Source organism: Pteronotus mesoamericanus, unplaced genomic scaffold (genome assembly GCF_021234165.1).
Source record: "Pteronotus mesoamericanus isolate MK-2021 breed Mesoamerican mustached bat unplaced genomic scaffold, CSHL_Meso_final scaffold_507, whole genome shotgun sequence".
Classification (NCBI taxonomy): domain Eukaryota; kingdom Metazoa; phylum Chordata; class Mammalia; order Chiroptera; family Mormoopidae; genus Pteronotus; species Pteronotus mesoamericanus.
Genome location: NW_026555319.1, coordinates 192,007 through 208,298, shown reverse-complemented (window position 1 = coordinate 208,298; position 16,292 = coordinate 192,007). Strand labels below are relative to the sequence as shown.

The 16,292-nt window shown below is 48.9% G+C and overlaps 1 protein-coding gene and 1 pseudogene across 1 annotated transcript in view; one reads left to right on the top strand and one right to left on the bottom strand.

The window, feature by feature from the left end:
• Positions 1-13,239, bottom strand: part of CHFR (checkpoint with forkhead and ring finger domains) — a 27,167-nt gene extending 13,928 nt beyond the window's left edge. The window contains exons 1-6 of the mRNA XM_054594193.1: positions 13,025-13,239; positions 9,119-9,218; positions 5,703-5,812; positions 4,831-4,890; positions 4,492-4,710; positions 1,500-1,667 (exon numbers count right to left, since the gene is read on the bottom strand). Coding sequence (XP_054450168.1) covers positions 1,500-1,667; positions 4,492-4,710; positions 4,831-4,890; positions 5,703-5,812; positions 9,119-9,218; positions 13,025-13,136 — 769 coding nt within the window. The 5' untranslated portion in view covers positions 13,137-13,239. The remainder of the gene's footprint in view (positions 1-1,499; positions 1,668-4,491; positions 4,711-4,830; positions 4,891-5,702; positions 5,813-9,118; positions 9,219-13,024) is intronic.
• Positions 13,162-16,292, top strand: LOC129087176 (isopentenyl-diphosphate Delta-isomerase 1-like; annotated as a pseudogene).

Below are 16,292 nucleotides of genomic sequence, written 5' to 3'. Positions count from 1 at the left end.
GTTGTGGCCGTCATGTCCAAGGAGGAAACTGACGCTTGCTCTTTTTGTTTTATGAAAGTTTTAACCTGCAGACAGAACACAGTCCTCGCCAGGGCACTTTTTACAAGGCCCGTAGTGAGTCTCATCTTCCAGTGCAGTAAAGTCTTGTTTTAGAAAAACAGCTAATGACATTAAGACACTCAGGAGGCAGTGTTGAGATAAGGTCCAGCTGTCAAACAGTAGTTGTGTCTAACATCATTTTTGCTTAAACCAACAAAAACATGACTCATATACACTGGAAACTGCTGAAAAGTATGGACTCTCAGACATTACCAGAGGAAGGGGGAAGAGAGAAAAACATCAATTTGTTGTTCCGCTTATTGATGCGTCATCATTGGTTGATTCTTGTCATGTGCCCTGACTGGGGATCAAACCCACGACCTTGGAGTATGGGGCTGATGCTTTAACCAACTAAGGGACCCAGCCAGGGCCATTCCCAGGAGCTTTAAACCTTTGTTTCTCTTCTTCTGCTGGTGGGATTTTTTTCCCTGTAATTCTCAGGTGTTGCTAATCATAGATTTATTTTTAAAGAAATAACTTGCACACTGTTAAAAAGTCTAAAAGTTTTTCAAAGAAAACAGAAGCTGCACCTTCTGCCCAGCCTTCTCCTCACTGCCAGGCTCCATCCTCCAAGGAAGGGGTTGCTGTGTGTTTTAGCCATTTCTCCTCTCCGGGACCTGGTGTTTCTGACTGCGATGCTACGTTTATGTCAATTTCGGAAGCCCTCTCCTGACATCTAAGGTACGGAAGGGTTCTGTCCCCTGGGCCTCCTTCCCAATTTACTGTAGTCCAAGTGTTGGCTCAGTATATTACATGTGGATTATTTGCTTAAGCATTTACTCCTGTGATATACAGTAAATGATCATTAATTTTCCTCTATCTACAACTTTTCATCATTACTGAAATTAAAAATGGTTTTGTTTTTACACTTCCTTATTTTTTTACGTACCTGTGGCTGTTTCCTCCTCAGCAGCTTGAACTGTGTCAGCCGGGCAGGCCTGCCCTGGCCCCCGAGGCCCCGCCCCAGGGCCCTCCCGTCAGGCCTCCACCCCGTGGGCCGCTGACGAGCACACAGCCACTGTCCTGCCGCATGAGCCCGGGTATATTTTACAGGCTTCTTAACTTTTGTCTTTTAAAGTAGAGGTTTTTCTCTAAGTCACCTTTGATATGAAGGTTCAGACTAGCTTAGAGATAACATGTTCCTAAGAACTGGTGGTTATCAGGACAGAAATACAACTCGGGATGCACTGTTTCCAGATCAAGACCATCTACCTCCTCACAATAAACAGGAAAGAAGAGGCCTGAATTCCATTCAGAAAAGACTGGGGTAAGACAAGGCTCAGCCAGAGACACATCCTGCGCCTCTTTGGAAGGTGAGGCCCTGCCGGGGCAGGTTGCGGCCAAGCTGGGCCTTGCAGTGCTCAGAGGGCCAAGGGCACAGGGAACCGTGAGACTCTGACCTCCTTTCATTCTCTTCTTAACAGGCTCCAGACCCTCCGGATCCTGCGGTTCTGATGGAGGAAAGGATGTTCCCTCTCTGCTGGGGACAGCTGAAGGGACACTGGAGGTGTCTTCGCTTGTCACTGGTGGACCACACGCTTTCGAGGAGATGCTGGCACCTCCGACGGCTGTGAGGCAGACAAATGAGAGAGGTTCTAACCACCTGCCTGGAAGGAGAGAGCGTGGAAGTGAAGCTGCAATGACCCGACCCAGACGCAGGCAGTCTAAGATGACACGCGCGGCCCTGGCCGGTGTGGCTCAGCGGGCTGAGTGTCAGCCTGAAAGAATGCCATGTGCTTCCAGGGAATACCCAGCTCTTCCACTCACTCCTGAAGCGTGCTGTGCCGGTCACCGTGCTCGGTGGGGATGGGGGGCACGCAGCAGGGAGACGCACCCGTCTGTGACAGGGATCGGCCTCAAGCCTTCAGTCTAACTGGGGCCAGTCCACGGGCTAGTCACCACACACACACTCCCTCTCTCTCTCTCTCTCTCTCTGTCTCTCTCACTGCTGACACCCAAGTTCACAGAGAGACCTTTCAGACGAGAGTGCAGCAGGCCTCACTGCAAGAGGAAGGACAGACAGGTGGGGACAGAGAGGTTGAACACTTTTCCAAGGGAGACAAAGGGAAACAGGGAGAAATAGCTCCTGGCAAAAAGTACTGGTGTTTTTTAAAAATTAATTAATTTATCGATTGCAGAGAAAAAGGGAGAGAGAAGAAGGAGAGGGAGGGAGGAGGGGAGAGAGAGGGAAAGAAACACCACCTTGTTGCTCCACTTACTCATGCAACATTGGTTGCTTCTTGTACGTGCCCTGACCGGGGATCGAACCTACAACCTAGGCCTACTGTACGACACGGTAACCAGCTGAGCTGCCCGGCCAGGTGGAAGGACTGGTCTTCATGAGCAAGAAGCAGATTCATAAATCGAAATGAATTTGACAGAAAGGTAAAAAAAAAACTTTCCAATAACCTTTATCTTTATAAAGACTTCCATCATGTAATTGTATAATACATAACTAATCTATAATATTCAAATGGTTGTGTTCCTAATTGTTTTTAAAAATGGGCCTACTGCAGCCGAAAGGAAAAACTTGAGAGTGTTTTGCAAACACACCGCCTTGCCTGCTAAGGGAGAAAGGCGGCAGCTCCCTGGGCCGGGTCCGGGGGGCCTTCCCCTAGCGGTCGGGCTCCTCGCTCCCGCATGGCGCTCACAGCGGTGCCCGCGGCGAGGGCCAGCTGACGCTAACAAAGGCACTGGGCCCCCTGCTTCACATTTAGGAGGCGCCCTGGACGTATCGACTGTGGTTATTTTGTGAGTATGTACACATTTAGGTGCACAGGTAGGAAAATTCCCCTAAGTTTATGTAATTGGAGCTAAGTTTCCACCTGAACAGTTTGCTTATAGGAACAGTTTTGCTGTTTAAGCTTATGTATTTTTAAATTACACAAGGAGTAGATGAATGCGCTGCCCTCTTACGGCAGATCAATATCCCATTACAACCATATACACACGTGTGCCACCTTCCGCCATCACTGGGCGTTTTGGCTGTCCCCGCACCTCGGCTCTTTCCAATAACGCTGCAATGGACGCGGGACCACAGAGGCCTCTTTGAGGCACGTCACTTCCTTCCGGCACAGACTCGGAAGTGGCGCTGCTGGTCCTATGGCAGATCTACGTCTAGTGTTATGAGGAGCCTGCACTGTCCCCCCCAGTGCCTGCGCCAGCGTGCAGCCCCACCGGCGGGGCGGGATGGGGCTCCCTTTTCCCACATCCTCACCAGCATGTGTTAGCCCTTGTCTTTTTGATGACAGCCTTCCTAACAAGTGTGAGGTGACATCTCATTGTTATTTTGGTTTGCATTTCTCTGATTATTCGTGATGTGGAGGCTCTGCTGGTTCCTGCCTTTGAATGTGGCTGTGATGGCTGGAGCTGTGGCAGTCATCTTGCAACCACAAAGTATAAAGCAAGAGGACAAAGAGGCAAAATGTGGCCGACAGCGTATGGTGACATCTTGAGCTGATGAGCCGTGGTGGGCTGTGTTTCTCTGGACTTTGTTCCAGAAGCCAGGTTTTCTGTTTCTCACATCCAAACACCCTCCCTGAGATTTAAGAGGGTTTCTGGCCATAAAAAATCTGCAGACTGGCCTATAATGTAAGAATCAGAAAACAAGCATTTGAGAGATAAATAATTATCCAAAAACTAGGTGAAAAAGGATGTAAAAGTTTACTAACAAATATCAGGGAGCTTAATAAAACAGGGGAAAATAGCATTTTTCTGAGTATAGGAAAAACATCAATTCTTTTCAAAACAAATCTCAGAAATACTTTTTTTCTAACTTGAAAAGGTAATTCTAAAGATAATCTGGAAGAAAAATACAGTGGAAGAATTAAGAAAATAAGCTAAAAATACTAATATGTACAGTGTGCTTCAATTTAGAAAATAAATGTACACATATTTCCATGTTGTAACGATACTTCACCTAGATAGTATGATTTTTCTTTTCTAGTAACCAGGAAGGAAGGCAAAGAATTCACGCTATAAGGACCAAAATATATAAAATTGGTTTCAAAAAATATGCTACTCTAGATGAGTCTTAAAAACACGACACTCAGTGAAAGTGAACAGACACAAAGGCCATGTAACGTAGGGTTCCATTTATACGAAATGTCCAAACAGGGAAATCCAGAGACAGAAAGCAGATTAGTAGCTGCCAGGGGATTTTGTGGTGTGTGAATTGTATCCCGAGAGAACGGCAGAAAGCACCACGGCGCCGGTCTCTGACCTTCCGCAGTCCTCCTGGGTCTGGAACAAGGACATTTACTGCACAGAACGCTTACTACTGAGAGCCTGACGCCACCTCTGAGCTCCTGAGCGGCTGATCTGTCTCACGACAACCCAGGTCCAGAGCAGTGAACAGCGAGTGATGCAGCCCCACCCGAGACCCCATCTCACCAGAGCTGGAGGGCGGTGCTCGCCCGGCAGGGGGCTCCCCGGAAGAGGCAGCAGCCGGGGGGAAGAGGTCCGATGCCGATGCCGATGCCGATGTCGATGGCTGTGGCTCTGCAAAGCACGCCTGAGTGGTGGGCGACAGCAGCAGGCCCTGGGGCTCATCCCCTTGCCCTGCGCCTGAGGTATCTTTGGTCACGTGGAACATGGTTTCTTCACTGGCCGCTGTAAGCACAAAAGCAGCAGAAGGAGCAGTCAGGGCTCAGAGTGCCGCCGCTTTCCGTGCCAGCCGGTGGGGAGGCTTCCGCGTCACCGGGGACAGCGCTCCGCTGGGAGCTCACTTACCATGGGAGTCCTGGGTCATGCCTTGCTTCTCATTTAAAGACTCGTAGAGGTACGCCACGTCTGGAAGGAATAACCCGGTCAGAGCAGGGCGGGCCCGCGCACTGAGCCAGAGCTCGTTTTTCCCTTCCCCAGTCACTTTGTCCTTGTTGACTATTTTGACCTACCGGCCACTAACGACATTCACCAGTTTCAGGGATTTCAAACAAATGACTCAGAACATCTTAGCCAACTCTAACATACGCCTCAGGAAAACACATCTGGAGTCAGGAAGTTCTGTGTCAGGAGGCAGATGAAAGGGAGGCAAGGCAACGACCAGGCGGAGAGCCTGTGCCTTCCTGTCCTTCCACAGAAGGCGCAGGCCCGGGCTCCGCGTGGCCGTGGCTGGCGGTGGTGATGCTGCGGGCAGCCCAGGGCCCGTCCGTCCCCGCTCCCTGTCTCGGGGGTGACCTTTCAAAGCTTCCTGACTCTCCTTGTCCAGTATCGTTCTCCTTCCAGACACAGACACTCAGAGCTGGAAAAGTCCCAATGGAACCCAGTCTAAGCTGCTATCTCCTGTCCAGTCTGCAAAGCAGGACCACCCGTGGCCTCCAGTCCCCGTTCTAGGTCTTATTACCCACAACGCAGGTTTCTTCTGCTATGTACCCAATCCCTCCCTATTCACTTCCCCACGGCTGCTGTTCTGAGATTCAGGGCTCATACCCACGGGGGTGTTTTTGAAGGGCTGGGCCCCGCTCTTGAATGGACACACGACTGACACCAAGACTCTATATAATATAAACAGTAGAGAGACTCTTTGCACGAACTGTCCCAGCTACAGCAGGACCTCCCTGCCACGCAGCACCACGCGTCCGCCCAGGGAGCCTCGCTCTTACTGTGCTCTGGCTCATTCTTCCTGTACACCAAGTAGATGACATCCCCCGTCTGTAAAGGGCAAGTCTGCTTCTTAACAACTTTCAGCTTGTTAATTACTGTTCCATCGGCGCTGCAGAGAAAATAAAAATGCAATTTATCCTACTTAAAGTCACTTGGCGTTAAAAATGTCTTTTTCTATAACTACTAGGAAAGCAGTTCAATATTACCACTTTGATACATGTACCCCTATATTGATCACAGCAAAAGCCAAGATGTGGAAGCAACCTAAGTGCCCACTACCAGATAACTAGATAAAGAAAAAGTGGTGCATCTATACAATGGAATATGACTCGGCTGTAAAAAAGAACAAAATATTGTCACTTGTGTCAATAGACAGACAGACAGACAGACAGAAACTGGTGAATGTTGTTAGTGGCTGGTAGGTCAAAATAGTCAACAAGGTGATATTGTGATGAGTGAAATAAATCAGACAGAGAAAGACAAATACCATGTGATTTCACTGATCCTGTAGAATCTAAAAAACAAAAGAGTTACAAGAGCGAGGAGAGGCTGAGGGGCACGCTGAAATAGGCGAGAGGGATTAAGAGGTATAAACTTCCAGTTATAAAATGGCGAGTCACAGGATGCCATGTATGGAGTAGAGAATACAGCCTGTCATACTGTGACAGCTTTGTATGGTGATTGATGGTAACCGGACTTATTGTGGGGATCATTTCAGAATGTGCGTAAATAATGAATCACTACGATGTACACCTGAAACTAATAAAATACTGTATGTTAATTATGTCAAGAAAAAATTAGCACCTTGAAAATGAAAAAATACTCAGAGGAATGATGTACACATTTAACAGGGCAGAGCCACAAGGGCCACCTTTTGATTCTCTTGAGGGAAGGTGTCGCTCCCTTCCTGGCACCAGACCGGCAGCCAGCCAGGCTGGTCCAGCGTCCCAGCGCCCGCAGCACCATGGTCCGCGGGCGGGCCCTTGGGCCTGTGCCAGCAGCTCTGGGCTCCCGTTTCCAGCTGCTCTCCTGCCTCTGCACTTCGCTCTGTCCACAGGGCTGGCCCTCCCTCCAGGAGCCACGACCTGGGCCAGTCCGTTCCTCAAATAGACCTGGTCTCTCTTAAAAGCGGGTGATCAGCTGGGGCCCAGCCAGCTGGGAGGTCACTCCATTTACTCTGGGACACCCTGCTGCATGGGAGAGGTGCTGGTGTGGCGGGGCAGACAGGGCCCCGAGTCAGATGGGACAGGAAGCCCTGCACGGAGGAGAGACTCTCGCGTGCAGCTCTGACACAAGATCAGGACGCACGACAGGCCCGCCGGCCGGCAGTGCAGGCCGCGTGGCCTCCACCCCGAATACTTGGCTCTGCCAGCAGGTCACCGCAGGGCTGCGGCCGCACCCCAGGGGAGCCGCGCTCACTGGCGCTGGCAGCACAGCCACACACTGCCAGGGCCTGCGCTGTGCGGCTTCTCCTCCCAACCCACCCGCACACTCTTCCTGAACAGAACGCCTGGCTACATCCCGCTGCTCTCAGGCTGGAGCGTGGCCCTTGGGTCTTCCTGCTGCTTCTGGTCCACTGCCCGGACCTGCACCCCCGCTCACTCTGACTGCACCGAGCACCTGCGGTTCCTTCCGCCTGGAACACCCCTTTCCCCTCTAGCACCTCTCCGAGGAACGCAGTGGCCACTAGGGGCTGGGAAAGGCAGGCGGGGGTTCTCCCCTGGAGCCGGTGGGAGCCAGCCTTGCCCACACCCTGACTTCAGTCCAATGAGACTTGAGTTGAACTTGGAGCTCCAGAACCGTAAGGTCACGAATTTGCGTTGTTCTGAGCCGCTAAGTTTGTACTAATTTGTTACAGCAGCCCGGGAAGCTGATACCCCCGGGCCCACGTGGGAGAGCCAGGACTCGACGCAGGAGGCTGGCTGGGGGAGCGACGTGGCCCCTGTGATGAGACACAGACCTCGCCTGCCAGCCCAGACACGCGGGGTGCGAGTGCCAGTGCTTCCAAGGAAGACCCAGGTCCTAGTCTCTGTCCCCGCAGTGCCTGGCTTTACAAAACAAAAACCTGGCCTGGCTGGTGGGGCTCAGGGGATTGAGTGCTGACCTGCGAACTGAAAGCTCGCTGGTTCGATTCCTGGTCAGGGCACAGGCCTGGGTTGGGGGCTGGGCAAGAGGCAGCCACAGAGCAACGTTTCTCTCCCTCTCCTTCCCTTTTCCCTTCTCTCTAATAATAAATAAGATCTTAAAATATTAAAAAACCCCAACTTCATCTCATAGGAAGGACACTCTGCACACACTGCTGAAGGCCGTCTGCCACTTGCAGCAGTTAAAATAGGCACGTCCTGACCCAGCACTCCATTCCAAAAATTTATCCCAAGGAAATAATGAAACAGGAATGCAAAGTTTTGGAAAACTACTGCAGTATCACTTATAGGAAAGGCAAAATAATAAATTCCCATCAGTTATTATATAACAATAATGAAAAAAAATGAGATGGTTTTAGATGTACTGACATGTCAAGCACTCCAGAGACATGACAAGTGAAAAAAGCAGATACAACAGTAAACATAATAAAACCCCATTAATATAAAATAAATATATACATATTTTTCATGGGCAAGTGGGATTTCAGAAAGCTTCTCTTTAAAACATTTTTAAAAATTTATTGACTTTAGACAGAGAGAAAGAGAGGGAGAGAGGGAAACACGGGTGTGTTGTTCCCCTTATTCACGCACTCATCAGTGGCTTCTCGTACGTGCGCGCACTGGGCCAACGCTTCAACCGGCGGAGCAACCAGCCGGGGCCAAAGCTCTCCTCTTTTACATACTCTTTATGTTGTAAAAAAGTAATAAAAAATTTTTTTAAAAGGAAAGATTTTTTTTTATTTTGGGGAAAGAAGTCTACATTAAGTATGTTTTGTGGTGTTTTTTTTTTTAAAGATTTTATTTAGTTATTTTTAGACAGAGGGGAAGAGAGAAAGAGAAACATCCATGTGTGGTTGCCTCTTGCAGGCCCCCTACTGGGGACCGGGCCTGCAACCCGGGCCTGTGCCCTGACTGGGAATCAAACTGGCGACACTATGGTTTGCAGGCCGACCCTCAAACCAGTGAACCACACCAGCCAGGGCTAATTAAGTAGGTTTTCAAGAAGAAAATAATGTATCACTTCCTTTTAAATCTTATTTCTAAGATATTGTTGCTTTAATTTGAATACTTTCAAGAAAGTTCACGGACACCCACTTGTCACTGAGCATCCCGTGCTGGGAGCAGGAAGTGTACTTCCTGACACCCTGATGGCCTGGCCAACTGCCAGGTCACAGAAAACTAACCCTCGTTTCTTCTCCACAGTCACTGGCTTCAAGGCAGGCTCCTGAAGCTACAAAAGGAAAGAGAAAAGTTGTTCAGAAAGAGCTTACCTGGTATCTTCTAGTGACACCTGACCGGATTTCTCATCCACTATAATTTTACAGTGATCTCCAGAGACCAGTTTATTGCCAGGAAACGAAAGGTCACAACCTAAAACACAGAGGGGGACACCTGAATGTGACTGCGGGTACCACGCACAAACTGCGCTTTGCTTAACCCGGGCATGTTCGCAGGAGACTGGAAATCAGGGCCCACGGTGTCCACACTTAAGGAGACACCTAATCAAGCAAGGTACAAAGAAAATTTCTTAAAGGATTTAAGAGTTAATCCAAAGTAAAGGGACAGGGACTGTGTCTTGCACCTTCCTCATGCCCCATGAAGGGGACAGGACACCCCACCAACACCTGGAAATAAACAGCAGCAGCTTCTAGGCGACAACTACACAATATGCACATGTATGCAGCTCAACTGAAAACTAGTGTAAAACTTAAAAAATACTATGGGGTTTAGTTATGTGATTCTTCAGTACTGTAACTTACTCAATTTCTTCTCTGTGTAAGCTAAAGTTTCATAAACCATACAAAACTGAAGCAATGACAGAGTCACAGAATATATGACTGAGGAAATTATCACAGGCACATGTACATGTTTAAGAAAATTAAAAACAGAAATTAGATGCAGTTATAGCTAAACACAATCCTATATCCTCATTAAATGCAAAGAGAGAATCCTCAGATAGTTTGTCTCTCCTTAAATCTAAAGGATAAAAGCTTCCAGGAGGTTTTTACATCTAATTATTAATGTGCTTACAATAGGTGTGTATGTTATAGTTACAGGTTTATTTTTAATAACCTAAAGCGGGAAACAATACAGTGTCCATCAACTGGTGGTGCATCTGAACGATGGAATGCTACTCAGTGATAGAAGGGAACAAACAACAGATACACAAGAGCAAAGGGTGGGTCTCAGAAGCTTCATGTGAGAGAAAGCAGACGGACACCAAAGACAGTGGAATAGTGTGTGATTCCATGCAGACAGTCTGGAAAAGGCAGAAGTACAGGGACAGAAATCAGCTTGGTGGTTGCCAGGAACTGGACTTCAGGGATGGGAAATGACTTCAAAAGGCCACCAGGGAATTTCCTGGGGTGAGTCATGGTGGTGCTACTTCTCAAAACTCATCAAACACCAAAAGGGTAGATTTTACCATGTGTGAACCGCACCTCTATAAACCTCAAGTATTACAACTCTTATTTGCACCAGCGTTCTACAGCGCGGGAAGCATTGTGACATTTGTCCAGGTGCATTTCACCTGTGCTCCAGATGTCCCCGTTGCACTGAGCATCTCCGCCAGGCCCAGACCCTGCACGGGTCACACCGTCACCATTGTGGGTCTTGAACAGGCTCTGCACACCACAACGTCACCACTCTAGTTTGGAACTGAGACACTGTGTGCTCAGCTTCCTGCTCTTGGCGTGGGCCGTGCTTGTCATTCAGCTGGGTACCTCTCCCCCGCGGCTGCCGCACACTTCTGCCGCTCCCCCAAATGGGATCTGTTTGGGAAGGGGAGGTCCTCATCCCCCCTGCCACACATCAGCTGGGCTCTCCCCTTCACCCCAAACAATGCCTTGTACATAGCAGGTGTGTAATTTTTTAGTACAGTCCTACAGCTCTTATGGCATGTTTGTGTGCCCCTCAAATTCATGTGCTGACGCCCTAGCCCTGATGAGCCTGTATTTGGAGACAGGCCTGTGGGGAGTGAGGGTGGCCCCAATCTGAGAGGCCTGTGACCTCACAGGGACAGGAAGAGACACCACGGCTGTCTGTCCAGCCCATGAGGACAGAGAAAAGGCAGCTGTGCAGGAAGAGGGTTCTCGACGGGAGACCGACTGGCACCTTAATCTGGGACTTCCCAGACTCCAGACCCTGACAGATGAGTTTCTGCGTAAGCTGCCCAGTCTGTGGTGCTTTGTTACAGCAGCCTGATGCGAGTTACTGATACTTCAGGTTTTGTTACTTTAGGTTTTGCTGGAAAGTTCAATGCATTCAAGGGAAGAACTTCTATTAAGAAGCAGATTAACTCAACATCACATTTTTGCTCCCTGTAAAACGTGTAAAATACTGTTATTATAACAATGGCTAACGTTAAGCGCTGAGTCTAGGTCAGGCCTCTGCTAAGCACTGCACACAGGGGATCCCTCACTTAACCTTCCCTGCGACCCAGACGCAGGTGCGAAGCACAGAAAGGTAGGGAGGCAGCACACAGCAGGGACCCGGAGCGGCCGGGGGGCGGGGGGGGGGGGCGCAGTCTGCCTCCCGGCTTCTCTCCTCACCAGACTTCCAACTGCCTCAGTTAAAGACAATGAGCTTGTTTTTCAAAAGTTTCTAATGCTACGCAAGCACTTCCACAGTTGTAAAAAAGTTAGCTTGATATTGGGATTTAAGACAACCAAAAAACAAAAAAGCAAACCAAACAAAAAACCCCGGTAAACAAAAACAGCTGCAGGCCCATCAGAAGGAGTAAAATGAAACCAAAAGCATCTGCTTTTAAACTGTAATCTTTCTCTTCTCTTGTGTAAAGTATCCAGTCAGAGTGTCCAAACCAAGTATTTTTCGGCCGACCCCTCTCCCCGCGGGAAAGCACCCCAGGCGGCGGCTCCCGGGGCCCCCACACCAGCAAACACTGGGTGGGCCCGAGAGCCCATGTGGTTCTTCCAGTAAAAGACACATTTTCCATTTCCACGAATAACTCTATTGATGGGGCCATTTTCGGCAGGCCAGCTACCTCCCACGGGGTATAATGCAGACTGTTCTCAATTAATGTCTTAATTTGGTCGCTTTCAACTTCAGTCAACTGGTCTACCCGTCGTCCAGGGAGCGGTCCCCGGCAGGAAACGAAAGTTCGCGAACCACTTCTGACACACTTGACCGGTCACACCACCTTCCCCAAACACTGCGCAAATCTTTTTTTTTCTTCTTCGCGTTTCAGTTGCGTTTTTACCTTTATTAAAATAATAAAGCATAATATGCCAAAAATGCTGCACATTTTGTTTCCTCGTCACTATTAAGATGGCTACACAAAAATTTACCGATTTTGATTAAGTTTTTAAAAATGCACGGGATGGGACAACTGACACAATACAACCTAACACAGTTGTTTCGAGTGAAGTTAGAGACAACTAAGTGCTACTGGAGCCATCTTACGGAAAAACAAACAACAACAACAACAACAACAACAACACAACGTACTTTTTAGCCAACCCAGTATTTCAAAGGTCGTCGCAGCTGCGACTTTGAGGGGACAAATGAGGGGCCCGCCGCCATGCAGGTTTCCCTGGGAGCACTGCTTGAGCTGCACCCCGTGCGTTTTCGCCTATTTTCCTTTTATTCATCTTGGGCTGTGTTCTCACTTCCCCGCGGCGACTCTTCCCACCTGCCCCCTCTCCCGCGGGAGAGCGTGTCACCTGAAGTTCCACGCAGCTGGGAATTCTCCCGCTACTCCCCCGTCCTGACTGCCCTCACTCCACGGAGGTCAGAGGAGCGCTCAGCGCAGCCGTGAAGCCGAAGCACCCGGGGCTCAAACGGGCGCTCCTCCTGCGTAAAGTTCTCCCGAGGGCTGAACCATCTGCAGGAGGCACTCGAAGCGGCGGGGCGCACCCCAGGAGTAAATGGCCGCTCTCCCGGGGAAAACTGTTCCTCACAACCGGCGGGCCCGGCTAGCCCGGCTCCCGGTCCGCGGCCTCCGTCCGCACCCCGACCCCACCTCGCCGACTCCCGTCCCCATGCCAGCCCCACCCCGGCCCCTCGGCCTCCGGCCCGGCTCCGGCTCCGGGTCCCCAACTTCCGTCCCCATCCCGGCCCCACCCCGGCCCCCGGCGCCCCTGACCCCACCCTGTCCCCGGCTCCTGGTCCCCGACTCCCGTCTCCACCCCCGCCTCCGTCCCGACCCCCGCCGGCACCTCTCCTCCGCCCGATGGTCCACTCCCGTTTCCGCAGGAGGACAGGCGGCTCGCCCTCCTCAGCGCCCAGGCGGAGGAGCCTCCCCCACGGCTGCTGAGGCGGCTGCTCCATTCGCTTCACATCTGCTGAAACCCGGATGGCCCCGCCGCACGCCTCCCGCGTGCAGCCTCCTCTGAACCCGGAACCGGCCGCCGCCGCAGACGCTGTCAACAGCCCTCGCGGGCCAGCGAGGTTCACGCCCTGCAATTGGCTGGCGGTGGCGCCCACCGAGCGCCGCGGCTGGAGTGGGCGTGTGCGAGCCGACGGCGCGTGCGCAGGGGGCCCGGGCGCCATCTTTGACACTGGCCGGGACCTCTGCGTCGTCGCAGATCCGGGAAGTAGCCGCCGGCGGCGTCCTGTTACGCCCGGGCAAAAGGGATGGAGTCTCTTGGGGGCTGGGCACCCGCACAAGTTTTCAAAGCCGCCTAGGAAGTGCCCAGGTGCACGCGAGGTTCATCGGCTCTGACACGTTTCCCGGAAGACAAGACACACGTTAGAGCTCGAGATTCATTTCTGCCCCATTACAGGGAGTAGTTTCAGGTCAGTGCTGCCTCCTCTTACGGTGTGATGGAGTCTTAGTTTTTTCTTTTACGCAGAAGGAAGTCTTTCCTTTTCTGGTAAATGGTTAAATATTTACGTATCTCTCGCCGCCCCCGGCTTGTATCCCGGGTACAGTGATTCCCTTTTTACAAGAGTAAGTTCTTGAGAAATGCTCTCTGTTGAGCTATTGACAATATGAGGTCGTTGTTGATTTTCTTGGGTGTAGTTACAGTATCGTGATTATGTAGGAAAATGTTCCTTTAGAGAGAGTACTACTTAGGGTCGAAATGTCATCGTTATAATTTTCTTTAAAATGCTTTAGCTAAAGAATAATATGAGAAGATAGGGAAAACAGAGGCAATTGTTACATCTATAATTAGTGGGTACCTGTGCATTGATGGTGTTAGTTCTGCAGACTGTACGTTTGTGATTTTCTGTAAGGAGAAAAACTATTATTTCCCGTGGTGAATTGTCTTGAATGTACTGAGCGGTTTTCGGGGAAAGCTCTTCACTTTTGAGCTCACAGATACGTCCATACACAACACCACCTTTAAATAAAATAGAAGGTTGTTTCAGTCACTTATGTTAGTTACCATAATCAAGCAGTTTATAGTTAATCATTAATCTTGAATATGGCTGTTTACACGGGTCTCATTTTGTTTTTGAAGCTATTATATACAGCACTGTTTTTTAAAAATTGAAGTATAATTAACATAAAACATCTTATTAGTTTTAGGTATATTTGTTGTGAAAGGATCACAGTAAGTGTAGTTACATTCGTCACCATACACTTTTTTTTCATATAATGGGAACTTTTAATATATATTCTCTTACCAACTTTCAATTATTCAATACAGTATTGTTATCTATAGTCACTATGCGGAACATTACATCCCCATGACTTACTTTATAACTGGAAATTTGTACCTTTTAACCACTTTCATTCACTTCAGCCATCCCTCAACCCGTCTCTGGGAACCACCAGTCCGTTCTCTGGGTCTATGAGGTGCATTTATGTTTTGTTTTGGATTCCAAATATTAGAGAAATAATATGGTATTCGTTTTTCTTAGACTTATTTCACTGAATATTATACCCTCTAGGTCCGTTCATGTGGCCGCAAATGGCAAGCTCTTGTTCTTTTTCATGGCTGATAATCCATTGTATGTACATGTGTGTATACATACATCAGATATATACTGTAGTCTTAAGGCTTTGCTCATAAATCATTCGAGTAATAACTCAGTGTGTATAATTCAATCTTCAACTTAAAGATGCAGGGAGGACACATGAGTGGCCGTAACTTTCCTGCAGGTTTCTTTTCTGTCACTTTGCGGTATCGGTGACGATCTTATGGTAGCAATAGATTTTTCTGCAACCTGGTGGGAGACCAAGAGGGATTTTTTTTTTAAGTCCTATTTTACAAACTGCCAGGTCTGCAATGCAGCTTTGGGTGTTGCTCTTGGAAGCTTAATAAGCGTCAGCCCTGCTTGTCCAGTCCATTTCTCAGCCTCACCAAAAACGATCAAACCATAGATGGGGGAGGAAGGTGTTCTACTGACTGTAGCAACAACATTATTGAGGGAATTTAAAATTCACTGACTAAGCGGTGAATCAGTGACAGAAGAGGATGTTCTGTGTCCACAGCATGTCACTAGCTGAAGGGGACAGTTGAAGGGTAGCTGGAGGGGATGTGTGTGTGCAGGTTAGAACTTCCCCAACGTGGACAAGCCGTGCTGTCGAAACAGCAGTCAGGCTTCTTCCCAAGTCCCCAGCTGGGACCACGGCTCTGGCTGCACACGCGGTGGGTGGGGGTGGGGGGGGGGTCTCAAAATTACACACGTACGAAGTTTCACCCATAACCTTGGCCATTATTACCAGTAAGTCAGGCACTAGGCGAAAGGTGGCGATATAGTTTTTGCCCATATAAAAACTGATAATTTTGTAGCCTATAAAAAATCTCAAGTGTGCAGACTCAGGATTCTAGGACAGATCAGACATTTTGTAAAAATACCTGAAATCAACACCAACAATCTCGATAAGCAACAGGGTCAGCTCCTGGCAGAGATACGTATTCTCATTGATGAAAATGACAATAAATTGGGGCCAAGACCAAAAAGAATTGTCACCTGAATGAAAACATTGAGAAAGGATTATTGCGTCAAGCTTTTAGTGTCTTCTTAAACACTGAAAATAAGCTCCTATTACAACAGAGATCAGATGCTAAAATTACTTTTCCACATTGTTTTACCAGTAGTTGTTGTGCTCATCCTGTAAGTAACCCATGAGAGCTTGAAGAAAATGAAGCAATTGGAATAAGGCGAGCAGCCCCAGGCATTTAAAGGCTGAAACAGGGGTCCCATGGAACAGGTTCCTCCAGAAGAAATTAATTATCTGACCCAAATTCACTACAAGGCTCAGTCTGATAGTATCTGGGAAGAACACGAAATAGATTACGTTTTGTTTGTGAGGAAGAACACGACTTTGAATCCAGATCCCAATGAGATTAAAAGCTATTCCTGCCTGTCAAAGAAAGAAGTGGAAGAAATGTTGAAAAAGGGGCCGGGGTGAAATTAAGATGACCCATGGTTTCAAAGTATTGCAGAGATTTTTCTGTTTATGTGCTGGAATGTCATTTGAATCAGTTTGTTGACCATGAGAAAATCCATAGAATGCGAATGTGGAGATGA